The sequence below is a fragment of the Sciurus carolinensis genome, chromosome 17 (assembly GCF_902686445.1).
Source record: "Sciurus carolinensis chromosome 17, mSciCar1.2, whole genome shotgun sequence".
Taxonomy (NCBI): domain Eukaryota; kingdom Metazoa; phylum Chordata; class Mammalia; order Rodentia; family Sciuridae; genus Sciurus; species Sciurus carolinensis.
The window spans coordinates 40470365-40492868 of record NC_062229.1 but is presented as its reverse complement, the minus strand read 5'-3'; the positions used below and the strand labels follow the sequence as shown (position 1 = coordinate 40492868).

At 34.4% G+C, this 22504-nt stretch overlaps 1 protein-coding gene across 10 annotated transcripts in view; it reads right to left on the bottom strand.

The window, feature by feature from the left end:
* Slc4a7 (solute carrier family 4 member 7) overlaps positions 1 to 22504 on the bottom strand; it is a 100274-nt gene that overhangs the window by 42802 nt on the left and 34968 nt on the right. For 4 of the 10 annotated variants that reach the window (XM_047532386.1, XM_047532389.1, XM_047532387.1 and 1 more), the window contains exons 3-9: positions 21775 to 21921; positions 14771 to 14909; positions 14142 to 14302; positions 11715 to 11903; positions 8908 to 9276; positions 3482 to 3597; positions 1428 to 1585 (exon numbers count right to left, since the gene is read on the bottom strand). In XM_047532386.1, coding sequence (XP_047388342.1) covers positions 1428 to 1585; positions 3482 to 3597; positions 8908 to 9276; positions 11715 to 11903; positions 14142 to 14302; positions 14771 to 14909; positions 21775 to 21921 — 1279 coding nt within the window. The remainder of the gene's footprint in view (positions 1 to 1427; positions 1586 to 3481; positions 3598 to 8907; positions 9277 to 11714; positions 11904 to 14141; positions 14303 to 14770; positions 14910 to 21774; positions 21922 to 22504) is intronic. The other 6 variants (XM_047532394.1, XM_047532392.1, XM_047532395.1 and 3 more) reach the window with 3 other exon arrangements.

Sequence of the window (22504 nt, the reverse complement as noted above, 5' to 3'; positions counted from 1 at the left end):
ATGTGTAAGTAAGGTCTGTCAAATAAGTAGTTAGGAGTACACACAAAAAAACCCAAAAAATTTGTAAAGGGAAGGGGGATGGAAGGAAGAGGGGGACAACCAAGAGTTTTACACAAAAAAATCTGCAGTTTTTCAAATCTGCAGTTCTTGACAAAAACACTTAATATTGTAAATATATGATTTTGGTCAACAATTCTCTTTGAAAGGAAAAATAATTTTTACTTATAATTTCAAATTTAACAGAAAAACTCTTATTATTCTAGTGACTAAATAGAAAGTATTTCATTTCCTCTTTGGTTATAACCTTGCTGACATACAGTAAAATATTAATATTCACACTAGTCCAAACAACATATTCACTCATCTATTTTATGAGAATTTACACATGGATCCACAGAGTTATTTTTCTCACTTATCTCAATACTTGCACCATTAATGAAAACTGAAGGCTGGAGTAGAGCTTAATGGCAGAGCACTTGCCTAGCAAGTAGGAAGCACTAGGTTCAATCCACAGCGTAGAAAGGGGGGAGAAAACTCTCAGTAAAGCAAATTCAAAATAAGTATATATCCAATCCACAGCGTAGAAAGGGGGGAGAAAACTCTCAGTAAAGCAAATTCAAAATAAGTATATATCCATCGAGTTTCTATTAATTCTTCATGTTCATTTATAAAAAAAGAAAAAATATTTTAGAAATAAGCCTTATCTACAGTTAAGCTTCTAAAGCTAACAAACTGTAGAACTGTCTCTTAAATGGCTAATAAACTGATTACTCTTTATAACAACTTTCAAATTATTCTTATTGATATTAACCCCCCTTTAATTTTTACTTATAATGTGCACTGAATGGAAAAGTTTTACTAGGCCATAAGAAAGCATTTTGTCTAATTCAAAGGTATTATTACATTTAATCAAATTAAACAAAATGCAAGTAAGATTTGACCCCACTCCCATAAAAAGAAAGGGAAAGAGAAAGAATTCAACTCCATTTTCTCATGACTCCAGTGTTTGTGCATTACATTAGATAATATATCTCCAATGCTTAACTGGGCATGAGAACATAGCTCAATGGTACAAAGGCTCCTTAGCATGCACCAAGTCCCTGGGTTCAATCCCCAGCACCAAACGAAGTAACACATAAAAAAATAAAATGGCTCACTGTTTTTTAAACTGAAGATTATAAGATGCCAAAAGTCTTATAAAGATACGCATGCAAATTTTTTAAAAAGAATGTTATTTTATTTTTTAGCTCAGAAGAAAGATAACTCTTATGAACTCTAATGCTCTAATACTCAAAGGATTTTGGTACACTGAATATTGATAATTAAAAAGAACTTTCATTGCACAAAGCAAGATGCTTGTTCTTTCAGTGAATAAAAATTTTAGGTTGGAACATGCTCAGAGAATGTTAATTGGAACCAATTTTTACCTCGTAGGAACAGGGACCTCAGTCAACCCTGAGAGTAGGACAGCAGGAGCTAGTCTCACAAAGGCAATTATAGGTCTTTCCAAAAAGTCGACTTCTCCCACCAGGACATTGGATGCCTCAGCTCCCGTAGGAATTTTCCTCATAAAATTCATGTCAACCTATTAACAAATACATAATTAAAAATAAAGTTTGCATGGTATGTATAAGACTATCTAGGGGGAAATAGGAAAGAAAATTGCTTTTCAAAAACACTATTTTCTATTCAAACCTTGTGATCTAAAAGATGTATAAATGCCAAAACTTTCACAAATATAAAGAATGAAGTAGACAAAATGCAAAAAAGCAAGCAAAATACATTTGTCAATATTACTATTTAAACTCTCACAATCTTAACTACTCAGAAATCTAAATTACCAAACATATAAACTTAAGAAAATTTTCAATGAATATAGCACTATTCATTAAAAACTATTAAGGACATGTAGTTCACAAACTAACAATGGTTTATGAAATTATACACAGTGCCAAAACATTCATTTCAATATTTTCTATTTAATCTTAGACATGATTTAGTTCCTTCATGTTTTTATAAGTTCCCCTTAAAAAGAAACACACAACTCCAACATTCCCATCTGATTTTCATTAAATGGGAAAAAAAAATTATCATTTATAACTAAAATCTATAGCCTTTATTGGTTCAGATTTAGGTTAATGCCATCATCAGTGAAATTTGGTTGCCTGTGTATAATTACAAGGAAAAGGTTACAAACATGATACTAAAGTATGTGAGCTTCTTTATTTATACACAGTTTCACACAAGTCACTAAACGACCACTTACAGGGCTATCTATTAAAAATAAAACCAGCACTTACAGCGGGCCTCTTGAGTCCCACACCCAGTGTGCCACAACTACAGTGCCAGGAGGCAGACTCCTGCCCAACAGGAGACAAGGAGGTGTACACAAGGATAGGCCAAGTAAAAAAAAGTAAAACTGTGACAGAGGAACAAAAATAAACGGCAACTGCCATGTCTAGAGGAGATCTATACTGTAAATTACATTAATCCATTCATTTTACAAGAATAAACTGCAATTTAGTTATGAACACTTTTCACTGAGCTGAAATAATAAAGCACCAGCAAATATGAGTACAAGTTAGAAATAGATTAAAAGTACAACAGACATTCTAGGGCTTTCTATAATTTTAGAGTCTGACTCTCAGAAAGTTATAATGCAAATCATTTAAACTTCTTTACTATAAAATGTGACTTGCATTTTATAGTAAAGAAATGAATGAAAGGCTTTAAAAAAACAACTGGATCTTGCTTGACACAATCACACTTAATAAAAAGTCAGATATTGGATGCAAAAATATTACAGTACCATGAGTATCCTGTAGCAAATTAATCACAAAAAAACTAATGGCTACATGCAATCAAGTGTTCATAAGAAGTACTTGTGAAGTATACTTCAACTTCATTTGTCATCTGAGTTGTTTTTTGCCCTGTTCTTTCTAAATATTTTCCCCCATTTCAATAAAGCAAAATTAAAAAACACAGTTAAGACAATTTTTTTTTTAAAATCTATGCCTTTACCTACTCACAGGGAAGCACCAATATATATCCTACTGGCATTCCAAAGAGCAGTAACACCACAAGACAGTAATTCTGGGATGGCCCAAGAAAGGCTGAATCACTAGTGCCCTAACATCAGTCTCAGAATTGACCTTCCTAGTGGTGGTAGCTCCAGAATAAATGGCCACAGTTCTAAAGGTAATGAAGTCTCACATCTATGGGTAGGTACAGATGGAAATACTGTATTACTTTAGATTCTTCTTTCAGAATTGCTAAAACTAGTATGTAGTTACTCAAATACTTGAAATTAGCCTTTCTCATGATTTCTGACCTTAAGTGAACATATCACAAATATCACATGCAGGTGTGTAAGCACCAAGTCTGCCAAAATATTTACAGGTGATGCTAATGAAGCCACAAATTGCTAGTTATTTTCTCAGAATGATTATGAAAATTTAAAGATGATAAATGACAGAATTACCTTGCTAAAGTCAACAGTACTATTTTCTCTGCTTCCTCCACTTCCATTACCTTTAATTTCTCCACTTTTACTATTGTCCAAATTTCCAGGAGCCGACTGTGGAGAAGCCAAAATGCCTATTTTTAAGAAAAAACACAATTCCTAATTATTAAGGGGAAAATTCACTTTGTAGCCTAACTCTGTTCATATCCTGAAAGTGGTGGCTTTATTTTAAAAGCAAATGTGCAAGGCTTAAAAAAAAAAAAGAGAGAGAGAGGTGCCAGGTGTTAGTACATATCAGCGAAACTAGAATGACATTTTAAGCAATAATGAAACTGCAAATCTTAATATTTAAAATAAGATAAATGGTGGCCTTTCCAAAAAAGGAAAAAAGTGAGTCAATGTGGAACCAAAGATGGAAGAAGACCTGAGTCTGATCACTAGTACAAACACTTAAGGAATACACTTTTCATAGATCTAACATACTCGTGAATGGCCTTGGGCTCAGTAATGGCTACACTTAGCATGTTCGCATTAATAACAATATAATTCTCTGACAAACTTTAAGTATAACTTAGAAAGTTTAGGAGCTACTAAGTGTAGGTTGAATTTATCATTATTTTTCATAATCTTAACAGTTTGCTTAAGAATTTTCATTTTTTCTGCAGTAATTTTATTATCTGTAATGCCTACTGTCATTTTTCCTAAGAAATATAAAGTATGATAAGCAAAGTTTTTACTTTCCCAAGACAAAGAATAGAGCCTTCAGATCAAAGAAATCTGTATCAAATAAATACTGCCACTTTTAGCCATGTGATTAAATAATTCACTCCATCTCTTGATTCAGACAAGCCTATCAAATTAGTTTGTTTTAGATTAAAAATGATAGTTGTTTAGATTACAAAAAATGATAGATATATGGTTCAACCAATAATATATTCAAGTGACACTGAACAGCAACATTTCATAAGAACAAAACAACTTAAAAACACCACTTAGTATGACAACCCAGGTTACCATTACAACTTCTCCAAAAAAGTTCCAATCTCAAAAACTTTAAATTCAAGTACACTGTACAGAATTCTACCATTAAATGCAACTCATTTTTTTCAAAACACTGAAGATTTTCTAGTCCAAGATATAAACTAATTAATATTCGAAACATTGAATATCATAGGGGAAAGGATATTGAAGTACAACAAATACTAATTTTAGTTTTAACAGTGCCACTCACAATAATCTCATGATTCACAAAAATTGACTTAATATTTGTTTTGTGTAGATCTTTGAGGTAATCAAGTTATTGATTGGTAATCAAGTTCCTGAACTTTAAGCACTTGATATGTACACGATGCAACCAAGAGTTTTTTGGTTGCTTTTTTGTTTTGTTTTGTTTTGTTTTGTTTTTGTAACATAAACAATTTTTTTAACTAATGAATATTAAAATTAACATTTGGGGTTTACTGTCTAAATTCAGTGACCTAAGATCTCTGTGATATCCACGTCTGTTAACTACATAAACAAGGATATCATGGTTACTTAAGAATCAGTACAAAATGTAAGCACATTCTATTTAACTTATTCTCTGGAAAAGATAAACAATTATGAAATAAAAACTACTGCCTAAGGCAACTCATTCTTCATATTAGGTTAGCATGGTTATGCTGTTAAGTTTCTCTGCTTTAACCTTTGTCCACTATACTTTGTCCACTATCTGTGGATACATAAACAAAAGACTGCTTAAGACACAGTTTCCCAGAATAATTCTGGCCACCAGATATGGGAGAAAAGAGCAGAATGAGAGGGCTGTGGAGGAAAGTGAAGATACAAGAAGAAATGATGCAGAACTCAAATCATGGGAAGAGGAAATGATATGGAACTTAATGGTGACAAAGCTAGAGGAGATGACCTGAAGTGACTAGGCTAACCTCGTCCTTCTTTCAGAATTAGCATGGCAGGTGTACGTTAAAGCTTTCCACCTTAATCCTCCTGGGGTAGTCTTTCAAAACCTCAGCTAAGTTAAAGCTGTTTTCTTAATCTGTAAAGCAAATCTGCCTGCTCCAACAATGAATTCCTAGGGGTCAGAATTAAGTCACCACCAAAAAATAAAGCTCTCAATCATTTGCACAAATAACTCAGGAAAACTGTGTTTATTTCCTTTAAAAAAAAAAAAAAAAAAAAAAGAAGACTTTGAAAAAGGATAAGGTATATATCAACAGGGTCCACATCTTGGAGGAGGTCAGAAAGGGAATTTTCAGATCCTTTCTTGTACAACCTAGCTGTTCAGGTTAGCAAATATTCATTTTCATCTTCCTAATAATGCTTCTTTTTGTTAAAAAGAAAAAAAGAAAGTCAGCTATATATAGTGGTTACAATCCCAGTGACTTAGGAGGCTGAGGCAGGAAGATCACAAGTTCAAGGTCAATCTCAGTAACTTAAGGAACACTCTGCCTCAAAATAAAAAATAACATGGAAAGGGGATATAGTTAGTAGTAAAGCACCTCTGGGTTCAATTCCCAGAACAGGAAGGAAGGAAGGATGAAAGGATTATATAAATAAAATCAACAATGGGTTTTAAAGCATACTCTGGTAAATGTATTTCACATATTGTTTTTTTTTTTTCAAATAGCAAGTGTAACAGAGAAAGTTAACTCAAAGGTATCAGTTTTCTGTTATTACAAACTTGAAAGCAGAAATAAAGCAGTGGCTATCAACCAGGGAAAACTACACCCTAAGAGACATTCAGCAATGTTTAGATATATTTGGTTGTCACTGGGGAGTGGTACTAGCAGCTGGTACACAGTGGCCAGAGGTTGCTGAACATCCTACAAAACACAGGACTACCCTCCTCCTCCCACCTAACCACCCAGGGAAGAATTACCTAGTCAAAATATCAATAGTGCAAGACTGAGAAATACTGAGTTTGGAAAAATACTAAATATGTCTTTTACAAATAATTGTTCTCCCAAGAATAACTGATAGAAAACTACCTCCTTTTTTATTATGGGTATGCACAAATCATGACTTCATGACATCCGCATCTACCCATTTGGCCTCCCCAATATGATGCTGGAGTCACTTTCCTCCTAAGAGGTGGTATCAGACATCAAGGAAATTCCAACAGAGTTTCCAAGTGCTTTAAGCACCAAAGGTGATTAAACAGGAAAAAACACATAGCAGCTTTTGTTATTTTTCTTCAGTAAATACCAATCTTTTACAGATGTCCTCGTAAGAGGTTCTTTTTGCCTTTATAAATTCCCCCTTCCCTCCATTTTAATTTCTACTATTCAGAAAAGTTGACAAACTCACTGCCAAAAATTCACAGGGGGGTGGGACAATAACACCCTGGGCTTCTCAGTTCTAAGTTAATCGCTTCTTTTATTTCCTTAACATGGTCTAACACAACACTGTGAACCTTTATGCCTCTTTTCCTTTCCATCTAAAATTTAGAGGCTCTTATATTCATAAGAAAGAGCTGATAAAACCAAAAACATTCAGAATTACAGGTAAAAACAAAGGAAAGTTGAAAATCATTTTTGTCCCAGGAAAAAAGAGAAAATCTTGCTAGTTCTTTCAAGAGTACTGATTATTTCTAAGTAATTATTTCTAAGTGTTTTTTGTCTCCTTTGTCCAGACACCTCATTATTAATCTATACTTTTCACAAATGAATAAAGTCACAGTGAAATACAACACAACAGATTTTGTTTTAAGTAGAGCTGAGTTCAAATCCCTGATTTAGCCTTTTACAATATGATACTAATAGTTCTGTTTTTCCTTCATTTGTAAAATGAGGATAACACCAACCTTAAGAGGCTGCTATAAAATTTAGAAATATGATGGTCGAAAAGTACCTGGATAACAACTATCAAGCAATGGCAGTTATAACTACCATCATAAATAATCTTACAAGTAGTCAGCCACAGAACTTTTTTTGGGGATGGCGGGGGAGTGCTTTCCAGAGATTGAACTCAGGGGCACTTGGCCACTGAGTCACATCCCTAGCCCTATTTTGTATTTTATTTATAGACAGGGTCTTACACTGAGTTGCTCAGCACCTCGCTTTTGCTGAGGCTTAGCCACAAAAATTTAATTGGTACTTCTAAATGTGTGCATAAACTCTGCAACTAGAATATGCTTTGATTAAATGTACTTGGTATATCTAGGTAAAGCCAATAGGAGGAAAGAGGTTTTTCCTAATGTGGTATGAACACAAGGATTTAGTAGAATTTAGGCTCTCTCTTACTAGCTGTGTAACTCAGAGAAACTTAAACTAACTGTTCCTGAGTTTTTAAAAATGGGTGTGTACATCCAAGTTATACAAGTCTGTATACTGAATAGGATAACTGAATAACTGCACTGCCACTGAAGTGTTAGATTATTATCAGTATGTTCAAGAAATGTAATAATACTTAAGTGATTAAAACCACAAGTTAGGCCAGGTGTGATGGCAAAAGCCTGTAACCCCAACTACTTGGGAGAAAGAGGCAGAAGGACCACAAGTTGGAGGTCAGCCTCAGCAACTTAGGGAGACCCTGTCTCAAAATAAAATTTAAAAACAGAAGTGATACAGCACTTGCCAATCATGCCTAAGGCCCTGAGTTCAATCCCCAGTACTGCAAAAAAAATTAGTTAGTATTAGTGTATATCGTTGATGCTTACCTGAAATGAGTTAAAAAACACTCACTAAAAGTACTTTCTAAATACCTATTACATAGAAAATCCTATGGAAAAAAATATTCATATAATCAATGTATAAGAACCAAAATTACCATAATCTATAGCTCTTAATTAAGCTATAAACCTTTTGCCTATTAAGAAATAATTTCTAATTTATACACAAAAAACACATCCTAGCCATAATTATAGGAACTCTGGCTAAAATTCTTAAGGAAAATTTGAATTAAAGATAGATATAACATTGAACAAAGGACAACTAAATGTTATTTTTAAATATAACAGTAGTTTTGAAATAATTTCAGAAGTCAGTTACCAGAGAACCTCAATCTTCTCAGAGGCAAAATGAAGAAAAAGAACATAAGAGCCTATCTTTATTTTAAAAGCCTCAAATAGATAAAAGGCACATCATCTCATTGTCTTAAATGCATATGTGTCCATTTGCCTTATAAGTGAACTACACAAGAAAAGCCACCATTCTTTAAAAAAAAATATTTTTTTAAGGCAAATTAAAATCTGAGTTGCCTTGACCTTTAAAATTCCAGTAAAAAGTTCTGAAGGGCTTAAATTATGTGTAGTCTTTTTTGAATTCTTTTTAACACATTTTTAATAATTCTACTCTTTTCTACAACATAGAAAAAAACATGCAGAAGTCAAGATAAATAATTAGCATTATCTACATATGCTGCTCAAGTTATGTGCTGAAAGGCATTCCAAGTGCAAGTGATCCAGAGGCAGAAAGCACCACACATGGAGGATTTGGGATAGTTGCCTGGAGTTAAGTCAACATTTTCCTCATTCTTCTGGTCCTGGCCTTTCAGTGCTTCTAAGTCTTCCTCAGGCGGATGAATAACTACTGTGGGAATATCATCACTGGCAGGTGAAACCAGTAGTTCTGGGGCCTGAAGCTGACTCTGTTGGGAACTTCTGGAGGTCAGGCGACTGATGCTAGGGCTGGAAGGAGGACTGTTTTGAGGGGTGGGAACTGGGGTTGTACACCTCGAGCCTGCAGGGGTTCCACCTCTTGAAGAAGGAAGAAGATGACTGAGAAGAAGAGATAAAGGCGATTCTCCTCGCAATGAAAGGTTTGAGGCAGAGAGACCTGTTCGCAAAGAATGGCGGGAGGCTGAAAGGCCTTCCCCTGAGATAAAACAAATAAATGAGAAATGATGAAGTTCACTGCAGACAGCATATGGAGACACAAAAATCAATTTACACCATAAATCACAAGCTTTAAAGGCCCAATATTTCAAATTCATGCTGTGAGGGTTAACACATCAATCAGATTTTAAATGTTAGAAAATCACTGAAAAGTTATTCAAACTGCAATTAATTCCATGAACATAGATTTTTTTTTAAATGTTAATGACATATCGTAGGGGACAATATTCTGTTAAATATTAGAATGACCAATACTGTGTCGTTATTTTAAAAGAACACAAAAATCAATATAAAGTAACTGCTTAAATAAATAAATGACAATTGAGAATGTAAAAATAATCTAAAAAATAGAATCCACTTACCAGCACTGATAATTTATATTTAGTGTATTTTTCCTACATTATAAAAAATAACTACAGATGTCTTAAAACAAAAGCCCATATTAATACTACCTAATAATTTCTAATGTAAAACTGATATTAAATATTTATAAGGTTGAGCCAAGGGCTTGGTAGTGCTTTCAAGGAGAGTTTAAATATGTAAGATGTATCAATGTTTTAAAGAGAGAATTAGGTCAATTTTAAAGGCTACTCATTATTGACTCTCTAAATGTATTTATTATTAAATGTCCTAGAGTGTTTTAACATAGTAGACAGGTTTAACCAAATATATGGAATCTTTGAATTAACTAGAAAAAAACTACAGTATTTTACCCACAATAGAAGAAGTAAGTGTACAATATTCCAAAAGGTCATGCATACTTAAACACCCTGTATTTCTATTAAGTTACATTCTAAGGTATATTTAAGCACAGCTTAAATGAACACCATTCTTTTTTAAGAAAAACATGAGAAATACAAAAATCAATCCCATATGATCTAAATGATCAAAGTTACATGCTCAAGAAACCCCAGAAATATTAAAAGATTAACCTTTAATCCATAAACAACCATTTAGTTAAGAAAAATAAGCTACATGCAGAAAAACTGTTAAATTACAAATAAGACAAAATAACATGATGAAATGGCATTACAAGAAAACAGCTATTGTCTTATGATTAAAGGGAATCAATTACAAATGAGAGGATAATCAGAAACCACTGCATAAGGGGAATAAAGATTTAAAAGGGTGGCAGGTTAAATGAATTCAGTTTGCCAAACCTGAGATTATATATATATTTCAATATATGAAAGAAGAAAAAGAAAGGTAAATAGTGCCATACAGCTTGCTTTTAAATTAAACCTAAGTTTTTTAACCTAAATTTTAACCTAACTTTTTTTATCCTCCTCTAAAGGTTCCTTAAATGTATCAAGGCATAATTTTAAACAGACTTAGAAGAGTCAGATTAAGTATATTACACTGAGCTACAAAAGATGATTACTGTCAACACACATTAAACCCATGGCTGTGTGTTCACACAACACTTAAAAGTCATACTATTATTTCAGAGTCAAATAAGATGAACAGAAAGACACTATGCCACTCTGCACTCACCATGATCATAATCCTCAAAAGCTTTGGGTAACAGTAACAGTTAGAGGCAATAATGACCCTCCATAAGCCACTCTAATCCCTGCACCTGGGTTTTTCAGATTCACTGTCATCAAAATTCTCCTTGAGAATCAAAATTGAACCCTATTGAGGTATTCTTCTACTTTATACACAAGAAAACAAGGAAAGGCAACCCTTCCAATGTGCCAGTCTGAAGACACGAACAGAGGAAACAGACATAAAAACACCCTTCCCACACACTGTTCCTACATCCCACATAACCTGCTACCAGCCCAGAAAAGAGGGTGGAGAGGTGGGGCATGTGCACCTGGGCCTGAGCCATCTCAGTATCCTGAAAGACACTTTGGTGTAAGACAGGCCCTGTCATAAAAACCTTCCACAAACTGTATAAATGAAGAGCAGTGAAATCAGAAACCAAGCCAATAACACTTGTTTAATGCCCTGCAAATATAGCACATCAGGAGAAAAAAAAAATTAACAGGAAAAAAATCTAATATAGGTTTAAAGGTTCAACAAGATGCAGAATTTTTAAAACACTGAACTAAAATTAGAGATGATAATTTATGCCTCTTTAATCAAGTATACAACAAGACACCCTGAATAGAAACAAAAAAGCAGAAGTAATTCAGGGTAAGGAATCAGTGGCAACGTTTAGGAAAGTAGTTTATGCCATTTTAAGAGAATGAATACTTAATTGTTTTCATCCAAGTGATTTCTACAGATGATTTTATCATGTTGTAAAGAAATGACATTTCTAAAAGGCACAATAACATTATATTAAAAAATTATCAAATGACCTATATAATTCTCTGGAAATGTCATCCTTCTTTTCCCAAATGTTAACTGTAACATACTGGAATGCTGTTAGAATTGTTAGCAAAAACTGGATGCCACAACTTATCTCACCATTCCTTTCAAGCAAGTGAGGGTCAGAATGTTTCTTGCCTATATCTGCAAAAGATCGAACAAGGGGAATCCGACTGGCGAATCTTTTCTCGTTCTGGTGATGATGCCTCTTCAGGAGAGCTTCTCTGACATTCTCTCTTATGGACTCATCTAACTGACCAGAAGCGATCATGTTGTCTAATACCATGTCTATTCAAAGGAAAAACAACAGTTATTGTGGTTAAGAAAACCCTGATATGACTGTAACACAGGAAAAAAACAAATTGCAAAGGGAAATCTCAACAAAAATGAGAGTCTTAGATTACTCTAAGAATTACTGGTCTCTCCTAATATTGAATAATATGCATAAAAATAAATATGAACATTATCCAGTCAGTAAAAATGAACACATTGCAGAGACCCTTATTTCACTAAAAACCATTATATTTACAGAGAAGTTACTGTTTTACACTAATAGCCTTCCTATGGTGGAAAGTGCTTTTCTGCATGGATGCAATAAATTCTATCAAGCTGAGTATTTAATAATATTGATGCCCCAAGATGTCAATATTATTAAATTATTAATGTTATTAACATTATTAACATATCTCATATTTCTCCTGAAAATTGTTCCAGTAATGAACAGCTGGACACATTCATTCAGACAATAACTATTTACTAAGTGCTCATGATGTGCTAAGAACACAAAAGTTAGCAACGAAAAGCAAACTAAATTTCTGTTCTCCCTCTTTCAGAGGTATAAAAACCAATGAGGAAATAAGTAGATAAAATGTCATGAAGCATAACTTCTATGAGGAGGAATAACCCGGCTCTGACAGAGATGTGAAAAATGAAGATTAGTGGCAATGCCATCTTCCACATCACTGTGGTAACTGGGCTATTTTTACATTATGAAGTATGCATAAATATTTTCAAATGGTGGTATTAATTTGAGATATTTTTAAGCAGTCAAATTATCAAAACTATGATAAGATTACTCTGAAAGAAAACTGGAGGAACTGGGTGCAGTGGCACATGCCTGTAATCCCAGCAGCTTGGGAGGTTGAGGCAGGAGGATCACAAGGTCAAAGTCAACCTCAGTAACAATGAGGCACTAAGCAACTCAGTGAGACTCTGTCTCTAAATAAAATGCAAAAAATAGGACTGGGGATGTGGCTCAGTGGTTGAGTGCCCCTGAGTCAATCCTCAGTACCAAAAAAGAAAACTGGAGGAGTGTACCTAGCAGGTACACTATAACAATAACACAATGACAACAGTTTACCATACAAGTAAACAATGACCTATACAATATTTCCATTGTATTGTGTGTTCAATGCAAAACCAAAGAATATTCAATGTCCACATTCAATATTCCTAATCCTAACTCAATTTTTTAATCATTTATACAAGACAAAATAAGGACTTTCACAATTTAAAGATTTCCAGTATGTGGTCAAATTTAATGATCCAGTAAACTTGAAATATTCTGAGAAATTCCAGTTAGTTTATAGTTTCCTTGAAGATCAAATACTACGGGGAAAGCCAATCTATCAAACTCACTATCTCTGAACCTGATTTTCATTTTTAGGAATTTTAGTTAAGTGACCAAATAGTTATATGCTGTCTTTTTCTACTTTTTACTTCCACATTTTCCTCCAAATCTCTCTCTCCTCCATTTGCATTGCAATACCTACCACAGCTGAGGTCATCATTGTTTCTTCCTTAGTCTATCCCTAGAGAATAACGGGAGGACTAACTTCTGTTCTAACCTCTTCCTAATCTAAAGCTACCCTATCCTGTTGCCAGAACTCCTGAAGCATCCCTCCAGATCACACTGCTCCCAAACTGAAACACCACTATGATCACCAAAATACCTACACCAGATCCAACTGTCTTCCCCCAATAATTCAAAATTCATCACAATCTTTATTTTCCTAAGGTTATCTCCTACTACTTGATATCTGTATGCATGCACAGAATTAGCTTTCCTGAGAGTCACGCCTATCTATACTTCCCTAGACTTTTCCTACCGCTGCCTCCTCCTTTGGAATACTTTTTCTCTTGTAATCCCTGCTCCTTATTCCCATGTATTCAAATTCTTTGAATAAGTGGTATAATTAATGTTCTCTGTGGAGCTTCTCCAGACACCTTGATCCAAAACACAAAGAAACAAAAAAATTCATTCCTCCAAATTTCCAGAGAAAGACTCCATACTTGCTCATGGTACTAGTCACTCTCTTCTTGATACTACAGTCATGCCTGCCTAATTTAACATTCTAGTGTCAAAAACTTATTAGAGACAAAAATAAAAAGTATCTTCATTTATATGTCTATTCCTCCTACTGTCCCTGCAAAGAACAGAAGTTCAATAAAGCTGTTACGTAAATGTTTAAAATGCCACTTCATTTTCCTTAGGCAATTATTTCTACGTTTATACTCCTTAAATACCTGCTATTTCATCTAGAGTGCTTGCTCTCATGTCCAGCATGACTGTTCCATTTAGGATGCAACTCCTTAGTTCAAAAAGACTGTGCAAAGAGAGAGTTGCCACATAAGGTTTACTCCATCGGTCACCACCATCTTCAACATCCTCTTCAAATTTCAGCCATCTGAAAGAATAATACATAAAAATATTTTATAAATAATGACTATTCATTTTTTGAACTTTAATAAAATACACTTGTCATTTAAAAAAAGAAAGAAAGAAAAAAACCATCATCCAAACAAAATTTTCATTACAAACATATTTTCACAAATTAGGTCAATGATCCATAATGCCTACAGTCACGCTTTCTTTTTTAGTTATCACAAATAAGTCTACAAAAAACAAACTATGGAGTTTCATAGTTTCCACTTCTCTTCTTATTTTAAACTTAAAGAATAAAGGATTATGTAAGGAAACAGATTTGAGAATAAGGAGAAAAATCAAAGATTAAAATTTCCAGACACTAACAAGGAAATTCTCTGCTAACTGATTTAAAGCACCTGATGTATCCCATAATTTCAAATTAATATAATTATTACTAAAAGAAACTAAGTCAAGTCAATTTTTAACAAGTAAGAATCAGCAGCATTACCTGGCAGTTTCTTTCCATTCGTATTCTTCTCCATCCCTGTAACATAGCTCATCCATTTCCGTGAAGAGGTCATGGGGAATGTGTTCTTCATCATCATCTTCAGTACCAAGGATGAACTGAACTCTCTGGGAGGGTGTATCTTGACAAAATGAAATTTAAATACACAGTTTTCCTCAACTCACTCAAAGATCCATTCACAATTCTCAAAGTGAAATAGTTGCTATAAACAAATAATTTCATCAAAATTTTCTTTTGATTATTAAAATATCATAATTTTAGAAGAAAACTAGAACCACCAATCCAGACCAAAAGGGTATCACAATATCACCTTTAGAAAGAAGAAAAGGTGTTTTAAAAAGTTAAACTCAATTTATAACTAATTTAAACAAACAAAAATAAGCAACATCCAAAACATGGAATACTATGCTCTAAGTCAGGAATTTTTTCTCATCAAAAATACATGGGAGGGTAGGGAAATAGCTCAGTTGATAGACAGCTTGCCTCACAATGCACAAGACCCTGGGTTCAATCCCCAGTGCCACAAAAACAAATGAATACATGAGAGCCAGGCACAATGGCACACGCCTATAATGCCAGTGACTCAGGAGGCTGAGGCAAGAGGATCACAAGTTCAAACCCAGCTTCATCAACTTAGCGAAGTCCTAAGCAAATCAGTGAGACTCTGTCTCTAAATAAAACATAAAAAGGGCTGGGGATGTGGCTAAGAGTTTAAGCACGCTGGGGTTCAATCCATGGTACAAAAAAAAAAAAAAAAAAAACACAGGAATGTTAGACAAGACAACATTTAAATATAGCTAAGGGTCAAGAAAAATAGAAAATATAGCTAAATTCAAGTGAAAAAAAGAAAATCTCTGAATGCCAAAAAACAATGAAAAACTCAAAACTACAAGTATACAGAAGCTAACTTTTCCTACTACCATGGAATAAAAAAGCTGTCAGCTAGGGGTTGGGAGGTAGGACAGGTCACTGCAAGATGCAAATATTCAACTGACAGCATCTAGAACTAAACCACTTGTGTGGTATGGGGTACAGGATCCCTGAAGACAGAAACTTGCATAAATATTAGTCTGAGACAGTTAAAAGGCCTAAGGCTTTCAATTTGAGAGGAAAAAAATCAAACTGCTGAATATGAGAAATGAGTTCACACTAAAAATTTAATCCTAAATAAATGTTCTCCAGTTATTTGTGGATGTAATAAACAGGATATGACAACAGATTAAGGAGCACATCAGAGGGAATTGTTAAAGGAAATGACTGATCTGAGAAAATTATACAGAAGGAGAAACAAAGATGGAAAACACAAAACATTAAGCAATATTGAACACAATATGAAGGTCTAACAAGAGGAGCTCCAGAAAGAGGAAAATTTAAAGAGTAAGGGGAGAGGTAATCTGAAAAGTATCTCTGAAAAATGTCTATGACATGGTCTTCATACTGAAGGAATACCTTAGGACCTATGCAGAAGAAACAAAAACATATGACTGAATTTTCTACTGTTTTGAACTTTCCAGCATTTGGGTCTTGCACATCTGTTGCCAGTTATTCCTAAAGAATATTACTGGTGCTATCATAAGTGACATTGTTAATGTCAATATCTGATTATTCATTGCTCCTAGAGAGAAAAGGAATTGAGTTGTAGCCTGTAACCTTACTAAACTCACTTAGTTCCTTCCATACTTTGGGAGGCTGTTTTAGATTTGCTACCTGTATGATCCTGTATCTGTAAATAAAGACAATTTCACTTCCATAGTAATCTGTATGCCCTTTCTTTATGTGCTCAAGTACAATATGGTATAAAAGCAGTCAAAGAGGACATCTTGCTTTTTTCTTAATCATAGGGAAAAAAACACTAATCTTTCATCAGAAGAATGAAGCAGGAGGATCACAAGTTTGAGTCCAGCCTCAGCAACTTAGCAGGGCTTTAAGCAACTTAGTTAGACCCTGTTTCAAAATAAAAATAAAAAGGGCCAGGGTCAGGCATGCTAGCACATGCCTATAATCCCAGCAACTCAGGAGGCCAAGGCAGGAAGATTTCAAGTTCAAGGCCAGTCTTAATAACTTAGCAAGGTCCTAAGCAACTAAGTGAGACCCTATCTCAAAATGAAAAATTAAATGGGTTGGGGATGTAGTTCAGTGGTTAAAAACACCCCTGGGTTCAATCCCCAGTACCAGAGAAGAGAAGAGAAGAGAAGAGAAGAGAAGAGAAGAGAAGAGAAGAGAAGAGAAGAGAAGAGAGGGAGGGTGGATGGAAGGGAGAGAGGGAGGGAGGGAGGGAGGAAGGAAGGGAGGAAGGAAGGAAGGAAAGAAGAAAGGAAGGAGAGAGATAAAGAAAGAAAAGTGATGTTGACTGTAGGGTTTTATATAACGGTTTCTGCCTATTTCTAGTTTGCTTAAAGTTTTATTACGAACGAGAGCTGAATTTTGTTAAAGGTTTATTTTGAACCTATTGAAGTGACTGTATAATTTTTCTCCTTTGTACTTACACTGATACATAATTAAATTTTAAACCAATCTTACACTCCCAGTTGGTCACCAAATTAGTGTCCTATTTTTGCCATAACAAAATTACCAAAAACTTGGTGGCTTAAGCAACATAATTTTATTCTCTTATTCAAGTTTTGCAGACCAGAAGTCCAAAACGAATGTTACAAAGCTAAAATCACAGTGCTGGTGGGGTTGGTTCCTTCCAGAGTATGTAGGGGAAAAACCTGTCACATAACTTTTCCATATCTGAAGACTGCAACCACTTGCTTCTTTCCTCAAGTCTATTTCCTGATATGCTGACCTCCCCTATTACAAAAGAGGTCGAAGATTATATCAGGCATATCTGCATAATCCAGAATAACATCTCCATTTCAAAATCCTTAACAAAGTCCCTTTTGCCATCTCAGGCAAAACATGTTCCAGAGATTAACATGTAGATATCTTGGAGTCCTTATTCAGTTCACCTCTATTATGGCATATTGCTCTTTTAAAATATTGCTGGTAAGATCTGTTTTTGTTTTGTTCAGGATTTCTGAATCTACAAAGTATTTTGTCTATAGTTTCATTTCCTTGCAACATCTGTCTACTTTTGATATTAGGGTAATGCTGAATTCATAAAATGAAATTACAGAGTGTTCCCTTCTCTTAAATTTTCTAGCAAAGACTATTATTTCTTTTTTACATGTTTGTTTGAAATCATTCCTGAAACCATCTGGCAGTAAATTAATTGTGACAATGTTTTTCGACTACGAACTCAATTTCTTTAATATGTTTCTTTAATACATATTGGCTTCAGAGTGTATACCCTTCCTCCCCTGCTTCTTACCTTCCTTCCCTCTCTCCCTCCCTCCTTTCTTTCTTTTCTTGAAGTGCTGGGGATCAAGCCCAAGGCCTCCATATTCAAAAAGGCATTTTACCACCAAGTTGCAACCCCAGTCCTGTGGTTTATATCTTTAAAGAATGTACCCACTTCGTCTAAACTATCCATTTTGTTGGCACACAGACCCTCATGATGTTTCCTTATTAGCCTTTCAGTAGGGTCTATACAGAAAATCACTTTTTGCCCCTCACGTGATCAGAATGGTCATAAGTTTATTAATTTTCCTGATATTTCCAAAGAACCAGATTTTGGCCCAACTAAATTTTGTTACTGTTTTTCTGATTTTATTTTATCCATTTCTGCTTTAATTTTGTCTTTTCCTCATTTTGGATTTAATTTGCTCTACTTTTTTCCTTAGTTTCTTAAGTCAACAGCTTAAATCACTTTCACTTTCCTTTTCTAATGAAAAGGATTAGGTGGCACGATTCTGCCTCTAAATGTTGCTTCAGGTGCACCTAACAGCTCTCACTTTGCACAGTTCCATGCTGGAAGAAACAAGCCTACATCAGAACCACATAACCTCTGTACCAGACTCTACACCAGTTATTTGCCTACTATATTTTCATTTCAGTGAGTTCAAAATATTCTCTACTCCTGTTATGATGGCTTCTTTAACCCATGACTACCAAGAGTCTGCTCAGTTCCATGTAGGTCCCCCTTCGCATGCGGCGGCCTGGAAATATTCTAGGCAATAAACCAGGCAATCTCATTGGTTTCTTTCAGTTATCACAGTCCTGTGCTGCCTGTTACCCAACATTTGGAACTATTGTTCTATGTATTATATACAGTTTTCGATCTATTTAAAATGGGGGTACAACTCCAGTTACAAGATGAATAAATTCTGAGGACCTAATATACATTAAGATGACTATAGTTAATAAAACTGAATTGAATATTTGAAATCTACTAAGAAAGTAGACCTTAAATGTCCTCACCACACACACACAAACACACACACAAAACAACTATGTGACATGAAAATGTATTAATTAACTGGACTGTGGTAAACATTTGACAATGTACATATATGCCATGTTACATATCTTAAATATATACAATTTTGTAAATTATACCTCAATAAAGCAGGTGGGGGGATACACTCATGCATTTCTGGTTGGATTGCAGATTGGTGTAACCATTATGGAAAGCAGAATGAGGATTCCTCAGAAAACTTAAAATGGAACCACCAATTTGACCCAGTTATCCCACTCCTAGGTTTATACCCAAAGAAACTGAAAACCAGCATACTACAGTGACATGGTCGCATCAATGTTTATAGCAACTCAATTCACAACAGCTAAGCTATGGAACCAACCTAGATGCCCTACAATAGATGAATGGATAAAGAAATTGTGGTATATATACACAATGGAGTTTTATTCAGCCATAAAGAACAAAATTATATCATTTGTACAAAAATGAATGGAACTTTAGAACATTATGTTGAGCAAAATAAGCCTGTAGAATATCATAGAAGCAAAATAGTGAATCCCAAAGAACCAAAGGCTGAATGTTTTCTGATATGCAGAGGGTAATTCACAAGAAGTCGGGGGTGAGAGGGTTGCCCTAGGGAAGAACAGAGGTACTCTGGATTAGACAGAGGGGAGTGAAGGGAGGGGAGGGAATATGGGGGTAGGAATGATAGTAGAATGAGTCAGACATTATTACCCTATGTGCATATATGATTACACAACTTGTATAACTACATCATGTATAACCAGAAGAATGAGAAGTTATACTCCATTTATTTATGATGTGTCAAAATGCACTCTGTCATGTATAACAAACTAGAACAAATTTTTAAAAAGTTCCTTAAAAAAAAAAAAAAAAACTGATGGGAGGACGAACCAGCGGGAAAATAACAAAAAGGATCAAGTAAAAAATAAAATGGGAGAGAAAAGTCGATTCTTTTATTCTGTTTTGTCTATGACAAAAAATCCTGTGTAATCTCTTTTTTAGAATAAGAAAGAGACATCATTCACAGCACTTTAGAATATACAAACTGGCAGTCAAAAACAAAATAAATCCAATTCAGGGACATGTATCTTTTCAACATCATAATTTATTTTTCAAATCACCATTTAATCCCATATCACTGCTTGGAAGTCAAATTATCTACCTCAGTGAACATGTAAACATAGTTCAGTAAAAAGCATTTCCACCCATAAAAATACTATGTGCCTTTTATTCAGTATGAATTATAGAAGTTTACTGATCCTCTCCCAGACAACACTAAGATATCCTAAACTGGACAGGTACATCACATGGAACAGGGAAATACTCCTAAAATTACTTAATAACAAAGTTCACAAGCCATCCTTTCTAATCCGTATTCATTTTCCCTTTGCCAGCTACAGGGCCTTTGCTGGCTACATGACCATTTAATATTTTATTAGGTCACCATTGTCTCTTAGAGGTTCTGAAGAAATGCCTGTCATTTAGCCTCTCTGAGCTAAAGTTTCCTAATCTATAAAATGTATAATATCTATTTTTTAAAACTATTGAGAAAAGGCTGAGGGTGTAGCTCAGTGATAGAGTGCTTGCCTAGCAAGTGTGAAGCCCTGGATTACACCCTGACACCACAAAAAGACAACAACAAACAATAACAACAAACAACCCTATTGCAAAAATTAAATAACAGCACATGTCAAAGGCTAGGTAGAATGTTTGGCACTGAATATTTATGTTACTAGGCCATCAGTATTTATCTTATGTTCATGTCGTAGCTATATTACACATGGTAATTTTTTCATCTGATGGTGCTTCACAAAAACTTTGCTTTAGAATAGCACACAAGTGCCTGTCTAAGGGTGCAGCTAATATAGCTTTACTAGAAAGCACTCACTGAGACCATGGTGTAGAGATGGCCACATGGATCCATAACGGTCTATGAACTGAAGACTTCCTATATATCAAGGAAGTGTAATGCCTGCACAGCTATTGTTTTTGGTGCTCTTCTTTCCCACTGAGTCTTAAATCACCACAATCAATGCCTGTCAGAGATAACATTCTCTTTCCTCTATGTCTATATAAATGCCTTTTTCCCTTTCTGATTTCTATTGGCACTTGTATACTTCTCTGCTTTTATTTAACAATGAAACCTTGTCCTTCTGCATAGACAATACTGTCAAATTAGAGCACTCTTTTTTCCACAGATAATCAAGTAATCCAGCCTCATGAATAAAATCTTCTAGTCAAAAAATATGGTTTAAAAGGAAACACACACACAAAAATACTTCGGTGCCTTCCAGGAACCTTAGTACTCCAGATGTCTGTTCAATACATATGTAAGTAATTAAATATATGGCAGAGAAAAGGAAATAAAATCCTACTAAATTGGATGTTAAATGACAAAGCCCACCTTTTATTATACCAAGGTTGAAAAACAATGAGCAAAGTCATTCACTTTTATTTTTTTCACTTATACCAAGATCTGAACCTAATAACCAAATATCTTTCTTGTTTAAGGAAAATTCTGAAATTGGTATCTTCAGTGTATGTAACGTGGCTAAATTACCACAGATACACAATTTTTAAAAGAAAGGGTTTAATTAAAAAATTAAGATACTTTCTAGAGAAAGAACTTCAAACTGTTAACAGAACAACTGTTTTCTCTCACCATAGGAAGGAGATTCCCGTCCATCTTCCTTATCTGATTCTTTATCTTTCCTTCTCCGGTGGTGATGTTTGTGCCCACGATGCCTGTGCCGCCTCCGACTCTCTTTACTAAATGGGACATGAACTCCAATATACACAGCTCGGTGACCTACAAAAGATACAGAAACACGTTGATGGTTTCCAAAAGTGCACCAAAATTTATCCTAATAAAGAATTATATACAAGTTCATATAATTAACAATGAGAGTCTCCAGTTACCCCTCTTATTTTACAGAATACTACACAGAATACTATGCCCAAGGAATAATACCACTAATAATCACGAGATAATGTTATGTAAATAAGCATTATTTTGTACCTCTAAAAACTGAGAAAGAAGAGCTAAGCCCGTCTGAAATAATACTATACAAAAATAAGTTTATTCCTTCGAACTTTAAGGCCAACCTACTTAGTAGAGCTCTTTGAGGGGTACATTTTAGTGATGATTAAATACATTTTAATGCACATATTATAATATATATTAATAATTATAAATATTAATTTATTTTTAGCGGTTATAGAATAAGATCCAAATTACTAAGAGTTGTATCAAATGTAAATGATCCAAATACTCCAATTAAAGGGTAGAAATGATCAGAAAAGATAAAAGGCAATGCAGCTACTTTATCAAGAGAAAAAAAGCCACTACTGATATTGCATGATCCTGACTTTATATTTTAACGAAGAAAACC